The sequence below is a fragment of the Vespula pensylvanica genome, chromosome 22 (assembly GCF_014466175.1).
Source record: "Vespula pensylvanica isolate Volc-1 chromosome 22, ASM1446617v1, whole genome shotgun sequence".
Taxonomy (NCBI): Eukaryota; Metazoa; Arthropoda; class Insecta; order Hymenoptera; family Vespidae; genus Vespula; species Vespula pensylvanica.
The window spans coordinates 1776479-1786478 of NC_057706.1; the positions used below are offsets into that span (position 1 = coordinate 1776479).

General features: G+C 33.8%; 1 protein-coding gene across 12 annotated transcripts in view; it reads right to left on the bottom strand.

Annotated features, from left to right (window-relative positions):
* Nucleotides 1-864: 864 nt before the first annotated feature.
* Nucleotides 865-10000, bottom strand: part of LOC122636535 (growth factor receptor-bound protein 14-like) — a 426705-nt gene continuing 417569 nt past the window's right edge. For all 12 annotated transcript variants that reach the window (XM_043827858.1, XM_043827854.1, XM_043827857.1 and 9 more), the window contains 3 exons: nt 7005-7273; nt 4122-4215; nt 865-3864 (listed from right to left, as the gene is read on the bottom strand). In XM_043827858.1, coding sequence (XP_043683793.1) covers nt 3619-3864; nt 4122-4215; nt 7005-7273 — 609 coding nt within the window. In that variant the 3' untranslated portion in view covers nt 865-3618. The remainder of the gene's footprint in view (nt 3865-4121; nt 4216-7004; nt 7274-10000) is intronic.

Here is a 10000-nt window from a genome sequence, read left to right on the forward strand (position 1 = left end):
TCTCTCTCTCTCTCTCTCTCTCTCTCTCTCTCTCTCTCTCGCTCTCGCTCTTCTCGCATTCTTTCACTTTTCGTTCACAATCTTAATGCAATTTTATTATTTTAATTGAACCCCTTCTTCTCCGACCTCGCAATTAATTAACAATCACGCTGCGCGTCCGAAAATGTATGTAACGTATGAGATCATGTCTTTGGAAGAAATCGCTCGCAAATTAACATTCACGAAAAATTATCGACCAATCGAATTTTTATATTCGACATGGCCGTATATGCTTCGTCGTCTCTCACTCTTTCCATTTAATCAGTAACGAGTAATCGAATGTAATTTCTCTTTTTCTCTCTTTCTATTTTCTCACGTGTCAGCTCTCTCTCTCTCTCTCTCTCTCTCTCTCTCTCTCTCTCTCTCTCTCTCGCTCTCGCTCTCGCTCTCTCTCTCTCTCTCTCTCTATCTCTCTCTTTCTCTCTTTCTCACTGTTCTATTTGAATATCAAATTTCTGTTCGACATAGCGAAAATTTTTGAGCGGCTTCTTCGCGTTCCCTCGAAAAAGCGTTTTTTCCCGAGGTATTCTTATTATTACACTAATCTTTTTTTTTTTTTTTTGTTATGTATTATACGCTTTTATATAATTAATAACGCAGAATTTACTTGCTTTTTCTTTCGCATCCACCACCAACGCATCATCGTTAATAAGTTTCATTCATTCATTCATTCTTTCTTTCTTTCTTTCTTTCTTTCTTTCTTTCTTTCATTTTTTTTTCTTTCTTTTTTAAAAAACATTTTCCAAATATTTCCCAGTGTAATTCCCACATTTCATTTATCTATTTCTTGCTTTCTTTCTTTTGTTTTGTTTTTTTTTTTTTGTGTATTTTTCTTTGTTTTTAATTTCTTTTTTGACTTCTTTTCCGCCCATCAGGCGGATGGAGAAATTCGTCGCGAATTACAAAATGAAAAAATTAAACAGTAGAGGTCACGAGAAAAACGTTCCATCGTTATATTATTATTATTATTATTATTATATACGGTATATAGAATGTTTTAAATGTCGTGATGGATCGATCGATATTTTTTTTTCCTTTTCTTTTTTTTTTATAGGCTTGCCGGTAACACCAAAGCGCGAGATTTCGATTGAAACTATAATATATATATATACATAAAGAAAATTTCTTGAAGATGAAATAAAATGAAAAAAAAAAAAAAAAAAAAAAAAAAGAAAAAAAAATCGAATTAAAAAATATAATGAAAGTTAACAACAAACGATTGAGAACGTTATTCCTCATAATTATATGAGACCTAACGAAAGGACCATTAATAATATTATCCAGTTTAGTTTCATTTTTTTTGGGCGATTATCCAATTACTTATTAATGGCTAAACGAAAAGCATATAACAATCACGATCGTCGAATATGGATCGTTCGTTCCTCGAGCGATTTTATTTCGTCTCGAAGAACGAAATCGACGGACACGCCGTATGTGTTCGCGCGTGCGTGTATGTGTGTGTATGATATATGTATGTTGTACCCTGTTTCTTTCTGTGCTATGTGTGTGTGTGTGTACGTGTGTGTGTTTATGCATACGTGTATGTATTTCCATGTAACAGTATAAATCTGTAAATTGTCTTATAGAGTCCCATGTTATTAATTAACAGTACTTGTGTCGCACGTATTCGTATCTTCTCATTCTTTTCATTCTTCTCACTTTCTTAAACGGGTTTTTCTTAAAACAAATATTGCTGTCGTCGCCATTATTACATACTACTACTGCTCTTAATAATATCTCTTTCCATTCTTTTCTTTTCTTTTCCTTTTCCTTTTCCTTCTTTTTTTTTCTTTCTTTTTCCCATAAAAAATGCCCCCGGACGTAAATACAACATAAACACAGACGGAGGATTGAAACGTTTCTTGCACACAAGGGCCATTGAAATAAAATCGCATTATTAAATTTCCGCGTGAAAAATTTTCGACGCTTATTGAAGAAATGTCGTACGAGCAGAATCAATCATTCGATAGAAAAACGATAGTGTATGTGTATGTGTATGTATATGTGTATGTGTATGTGTGTGTATATATATGTATTTGTGTATGTATATATAAATATTTAACGACGAGAGAAAAGAAAAGAAATTCAATTAGATCATAAAACGGTAAATCTCGTGGAAAATCAAGAGATCGCGTATCGTCGTTCTACGTTATTGTAGAAATTCACTTGAATATACATATACAATGATGCTTCTTCTTCTTCTTCTTCTTCTTCTTCTTCTTCTTTTCTTCTTCTTCTTCTCCTTCATCTTCATTTTCGATTAACAGTAAATGCTCCTTTACACGAGAAGAATATGCGATGGATTTTCTTCTCTTTTCTCTCTTCTCTCTTCTCTCTTCTCCCTTCATTCTCTATGAAGCAGCAACTCATTGGTCGGAAACGAAGAGAAGCCGTAGAAAAAAAAAAAATAACAGAGACGACAAAACGACGACAATTAAAAAAAGAAAATAACCCATATATCGGAAGGGATATATATATAAAAAAAAAAAAAAAACAAAGGAAATCTTGTTCGTCTTCCGTACGAACGTATTATATATATACATACATACATATACATATGTACATATATATATATATATATTTGTCTCTCTCCATCTTCGTCTTGTTAAAAAGACGAAACTATATTCGACGATTATTTCCCTGCTTTGATCCTTCTTAATCGACGGAGGGTCGAAAGATCGATATAATAATAACATCGAGTTATCACGTCCGTTAACACGGCTAAAATTCGCTTTCCCCAAAGACGATGACGACGACGACACGTCCTACCCATTATCATCATCATCATCATCATCATCATCATCATCATCATCATCATCATAATCATCATAATCATTATCATCATCATAATCATCATCATCATCAGCAGCAGCAGCAGCAACAGCAGCAGCAGCAGCAGCATTAGCAACGGCAAACTCGATTGAGAAAGTTAGTATAGAGCCTCTTAAAAATGCCTCTTTTCTTCTTCTTCATCTTCATCATCTTCTTCTTCTTCTTCTTCATCTTCTTCTTCATCTTCATCTTCTTTAATGAGAGAGAGGGCGTCGAAAGGACGCATCGTCTCTGGATGAGAGCAAAAAAACGGACGAGGTCTTTAAGATTCTGTAAAGTTTACTTTGTTGGGAAGAGAAGCTACAAGTCCCACTTGTAGCTGCAAAGGCAGAGGTTCCAGCAACCCGATCGCGGAGTCGAACGTTGTTGTTGTTGTTGTTGTTGTTGTTGTTGTTGTTGTTGTTGTTGTTGTCGAAAGTTACCGTTCAATTTGTATACGTTCTCGTCGTTAACGTTGTAACGTTGACGTCGTTCGAGCCGATGATTCTCGACCACGTCGACGACAGCAACGATAGTGGTAGTAGCAGCAGCGCCATTTTGTATGGTCGTGCTACGTCTTGGTTCATGCGATAGGACGTTGACATCGATACTGTTGTTATTGTTATTTCTAATGTTGTTATTGTTATTAACGAGAAGGTTCTCATTGTCGTTGTTATCATTGTCGTCGGCGTTAGAACGAACGGTAACGATTCTGCTGCTTGAAACACGTTCGACATTAGCGGCACCGGGTCGCTGGTTCTCCTATACTCAAATGCCCGACGGATCTGGCTTGCCACTGAATCTTTGATTGGCTTCAGGCGGCGACGGTGAAGCACCGCCGTCCTCGGGCCTCGGAATCGGCGCAGGCACGCCATTTTGTACGTAATGGGTCAGACGAGTCGGCAAAGAGCCCGCGTTCAGTTGATAGAACTCGATCAGCTGGAGAAGATCGTAAAACTTTGTTGCGCCCTTGTCGAGAGTATAGAGCCAACAGTTGCGTCTCTCATCGAATACCTGAAAGAATTTATATTCCAAATTATTTCGATTGCATATCTTTCTTTTTTTCTTTTGCCTTTAATTTTACGCGCGCATATGTACGCGCGCGCGTGTTCGTGATATCTCTCTCTCTCTCTCTCTCTCTCTTGTTTTTCTGTTTCTTTTTTTTCTCTGTCTGTCTTACGTTTCTTCCTCCCATCTATCTATTTTTTTGTTTTGTTTTAATCACTCGTTCGTTTTCGAAAGGAAAATTAAACAAATGTATTTATTCTTACCGGTTGGATCTGAGCGTGAAAGACCTTGTCGCTGTACTTGTAAGTCAAAACGTAGGCCCCCGGATTGCTTTTGCTCTCTCTAACCAGGAAGACTCTGGAATGAAAAGAAGACAGTTGATTGGCAGACCTACGAAAATATGAGAGAGAGAGAGAGAGAGACTTCTCTACGGGTTCAAGAGGATCATCTCTCCCTCTTTCTTTCTTTCTTTCTTTCTTTCTTTCTTCCTTTCTTTCTTTCTTTCTTTCTTATATTCTCTCCCGAAGCGAATCGTGGTATATAAATTAGTGTGGTCGTAAAAAAGAGAATGTTGCGAAGGGTGGCAAACAGAACAGAAGAGAAGGAGCAACGGAGATAGAGAGAAAGAGAGAAAGAGAGAAAGAGAGAAAACGACTCGTAAAGCGATTACAGGGCGACCACGAGATCGTAAAACTCGAGACATACTCTCTCTGAGAGGACTCTCTCCTCCTCTCGATCGTTTCCTCTTTCTTTTTACTTCATCTTTTCCTCTTCGTTACACCGTTCGCGATGATATTGCGATAGAGTGTATCTAACATACGAAAGATCAAGAGAAAATAGAAAGAGGAAGAAAGATAGGATAGAATAGAATAAAATAAAACATAGAAGGAATGAAAAGAAAAGAGAAACACAACAGTAACGAATATAAGGAATACCACTGATCGAGAATTCTCGCAATCGAGATCCCATCTTTAAACTGACCAAACGTACGTCTCTCGATTTTTAATCGTTTTACATAGAAAAAAAAAAAAAAAAGGAAAAGAAACAACGAATTTCGGAAACGAATCTCTATTCGTTCGTATTTGTCTTAAGATGTATTATTCCTCTATTTATCTCTTTCTCTTCGTTTCTCTCTTTATATATGATATATAATCCTGTTTCTATCGTTCGATTTGCGAAAAATCGCGCGAGAAATTCATCTCATCGACGAAATAAATAAAACTTTATTTGATGTCTTTAATGTTTTTATCGAATTATGAGAAAGAGAGAGAAAGAGAGAAAGAGATGTACAGAAAATTTTTCAGAGTAGAAACGATCTCGAGTCGGACAGATAAAAATAAAAGGAAGTAAAAAAAAAAATGAAGAAAGAGAAGGATAAAGAAAAAAAGAAAAAGAGAGAGAGAGAGAGAGAGAGAGAGAGAGAGAGAAAGAGAGATGGTGATAGAAGAAGCAACACTTCCACGCGAATTCTCTCTAATCTCCCCTTTTTCAGAGCCTTCAATATGTCTCTCTCTCTCTCTCTCTCTCTCTCTCTCTCTCTTTCTCTCTTTCTTTCTCTCGTGTCTTGCTTCGTTCCAAGAAGATGCGAGATTATGCAAATTTATGCGAGGCTTCGTGCGGAGACGGGCAACCGAGAAGAGAGAACTACGTGATCGTTGTGCGCTCGATTACGTTAGCTAAGTGGTAGAGAAAGAAAGAAAGAGAAAGAGAAAGAGAAAGATAGAAGAGAGAGAAAGAGAGAGAAAAAAAGAGAGAGAGAGAAGGTAAAAGTTACAGAGAGTGTCGTTAATTAAACATCTATCCGTGATTCTTGGCGCTTGGCTTCTCTCTCTCTCTCTCTCTCTCTCTCTCTCTCTCTGTCTCTTTCTGTATATAGAAATCAAGGGCGAGGAAATAAAAGATTAAAAGAATAAAAGGAACGGGAAAATGAATTCATTCATGACGTAAGAGCGTGTTTAAAAAAATCTCGAAGACTACTTAAAGTGGCCTTTCTTTTCTCTCTCTCTCTCTCTCTCTCTCTCTCTCTCTCTATCTATCTATCTATCTATCTCTTTCCTCTTTTCTCTCTTTATATATTTTTTCTCCATTTCTTTTTACTTTACTTTACTTTACTTTTCTCTCTTTTTTTTTTTTTTTTCTTTTAGACGTAAAGACCGTCCGCCATTGATGCCGTTCTTCAACGTAATAATAAAAAGAAAACGTAAAGAAAGGGAAAGCAATCTCAATGATGACAAACACGCGTTAAAGATTGCACAAAACAGCGTAACCATCGGTTTTACGATTTTTCAAACCTTTCTTTCTTTCTTTCTTTTTTTTTTTTTTTTGCTTTTTCTCCTTTGCAACGTGACGTGCAGCACGACGATAAGAAATATTAATTCATATCGCGGCTTAGTCAACGTGATTCATTCTTCCTTTTCTTTTTTCTTTCCTTCTTTTTTTTTTCTTTTTTTTTTTTTTTTTTTTCTTTTAATCATCCAAAGATACGATCAACTTGATTATTATTTCTTTTACGCTTTATTAACACGGTTTTATTCGAAGCCATTTCTTCTTTTTTCTATCTTTTCTTTTCTTTTTTTCTTTTTTTTTTTTTTTTTTTTTTTTTTTCCCCCAAGACATTTCTTATGTAACATCATAATACTTTCTAATAATAAGAGTAAAAGATATCTACACCAGATCTGATTATATAATCTATGACAATGAATATTTCTCTATCTTTTATCCACGAAAATATGATTAAACGAATAAATCGATATTTTCGATCGGCTTTTAGCTTTTAACTTCCTTAAACAATTCTATTACATTAAATGATAATAATGTAGAATATAAAAAGAAAAGAAACAAAAAAATAAGAAGATTTTTCTTTTTAAATATTTCTCAATATTATTATCTCAGATTTTAATATATATTAAATACTTAAGAAACATAATAACCTATGTATAATTTAAATCATGGACACATACAGAAAGACAGACACACGTATACATATATGTATATATATATATATATATATATATATATCTACGTATTGTTATCTTCTTATTTTAAACCAAATTGAAAAATGAGGGATGCCAAACCACAAAGGTATATTTTGAAAAAAAAAAGAGAATGATTTGATTGAAATGAACAATTGTAAAATGATTTCTTACCCGTCGACCGAACCATGATCCCTGATAATGGCAGCCGCGATCTCCCTCTTGAGGCCACCATGAAACCAAGGTTGGAGAACGTGAATACCACCATCGAGACCATGGAGCCTGACCATCGCACAACCAGATGGTGTACGCGAAAACGGCCTCCATCTTCGTCGCCAGATTATACCTTCGCTCTCGGCTATGTCCTTTGCTTCTTTTGGATCTTCTACTATCCTTCCGACGCTACCGGTAAAGTCCATCGCAACACGGGATCGTACCGATTCCTAAAATGGTAGAAGGAAAACGTACTCGATTATATTTTATTTAATATTTTAATTAATTAGTTTTTAATATTGAATATTTAATTTATATTTTGTTTAATTTATATATAGATATATAAGCGTATAATTTAGAAAGAAAAAGAGAGAGAGAGAGAGAGAATTGGTTTTTATATATATATATATTTGTATTATAATATTAATTTCTTATGTTTATTTTTTATATACGTAGGTATTCTTGAAATAATACAAGAAAAGTGAGCTCTATTATTTTTTATTTAATCTTCATTATCTTTCTTTTCTTTTCCGTTTTTTTTTTTTCTTCTTCTTCTTTAGGTTTAACTCAGATATAATTTATAATGAAACGTATATATTTTTAGAACCGAAGATTCACAAACACGAATATTTCATTTTAGTTTTGAAAGATCATAGTTAGAAAATATATTGTTTATCATTAAATTATATTGTTTCTTCGTACCAATATCATCGTAGAAAATTAGAGCTGATACCGTTAAATCCAAGCTACTTTTAGAATCGACTCATCAGACATGAATTCAACAGTCGAAGTCGAATCAAATGGAAACGATTTTTTTGTTATTGTTGGAATTATTAATTCATTAACACTTCAAATCCCGTTAATGCGAAGACGTAAAAATTGTGCGAAGTATAAGAATGTGACGAGAGAAAAATATTTAAAGATACATATCACACACTTTTTTCTCTTTTATATATATATATATATATTTTTTTTTACGAACATTAATTTAAACGTACAAGAGAAACAGATGTTTATATATATATATATATATATATATATATATATATATATTTAGAAATAAAAAAAGAGTAAAAAAAACTACTTTAGAATGGTTGAATAATTTTAAAAGGTCAGCAACACGTACATTTACCGACATATGTGGTAGTACTTGAGTAGAACGATAAATTAACTCAGTTACAGGAGAAAACCAAAATGAGTTTGACGTTGCTGGCGTAGGACTCTACTTTAGGAGGATAGAAGGATCCTCTTTTACAGAAAGAGAGGCAGTTAAATCGACGAACGTACGACACGGAAGACATACTTCGACTACGCCTACGTTCGGATTATTCGACGAGAGACCGAAAAAGAAAGAAAAAGAAAACGAAAAGAGAGAGAGAGAGAGAGAGAGAGAGAGAGAGAGAGAGACAGACGGAAAGAGACAGACAGACAGACAGACAGACAGCCAGAGAGAGAAAGAAAGAGAGAAAGAAAGAGGACGTTTAAAACGTATTTAACGAAACGTCGCTGCTAGCAAGGAAGAAGTTTACGAAGGAGAGATATCTTTTCGTTTGGAAACTTATTGTGAAGGAAGGCTCCTACTTTCTTTTACGAGCCATCGCACGTGAATACGTAATTTATTCGTCGTCGCTATGGTACCACCTTTCTTAAAAATAAAAGAGCAGCTTAGTTCTACACAAGTTTTGGCCCACCTAAAACGTCTTACGTACCCGTTTCCACTGAAATCGCGATTACGAATTTTCTTTCCTTGTTTTCTTTCTTTTGTTTTTCTTTTCTGTGTGTAGGTACGTTGACTTGAAAAAAAAAAAGAAGATAAAAATAAAAGAAGAAAGAAAAACCAGGTCAAATCGTTTTACGGTCAAATAAATTCTTAACGGTTTATAGTCTTTATTTCTCTCTCACTCTTTTTCTCTCTTTCTCTTTCTTTTTTTTTCTTTTTGTTTTTCTTTTTTTTTAGATCGATGTCTATACACGAGGATGATCCGAAATAACTGATATCAAGTTAAAAGAGCTCCTATCTTTCGTGAAATTATCAAGAAATTTTAATTGTTATCTTCGTTTTTTTTTTTTTGTTCTTTTTTTTTATTAACGAACAACGAAATATGTAATACTTTATAACACGTGTCAGATACCAGACACCTGCACGAGTAACGAAATAATCGATCGATCGAACTCGGGAAAATAATTGTTTAACCTTTAGAATTTTGTTATCAGAATACTTTCGATATCAACGCTACGTATTTTCCTATGCGATCAATTTTTGGAGGAACAACATTTCCTATTCGACGAGGTTATAATAAGATAACTCGAAAATATATTAAAAAATACTTCGACGTAAAATAAATGTAAAAAAAATTGCTTTCATAGTCGATGTGAAAAGGTCGATCTCCGTTCGATGAAAATTATACTTTTCTATTGACTTTGCTGAAAAAGAAAAATAAAAAAAAAAAAAAAAAAAAAAAGAAATGAAAATAAAAAAAGATAAATAAGTAAATAAAAAGAAAATTTCGTCGATGATTTACGAAAGCATTGTACTTAATAATGAAAATATTATACTCAACAATTAAACTTAATACTTCATGATTAAAAATTCGTCGATAATTCACAAGACTTAATTAACTACGAGCACTGTGTGTTAAACATTCCTAGTTATTTTCGAACATTTCATATAGCGATTTCGTCGAAAACATTTGGTAACATTTACCGTCACTACCAAAAATCTATATCCGTCTATAAATCTATCTATGTAAGGACATATATACGTACAAACACATACATACATACATACATACATACATACATACATACATACATACATACATACATACATACATACATACATACATACATACATACATACATACATACATACATACATACATACATATATACACATATATATACATGCGATAGCGAACGCGAAATAGTATAGAAGAGATTTAATGTTTGCTCTTCTT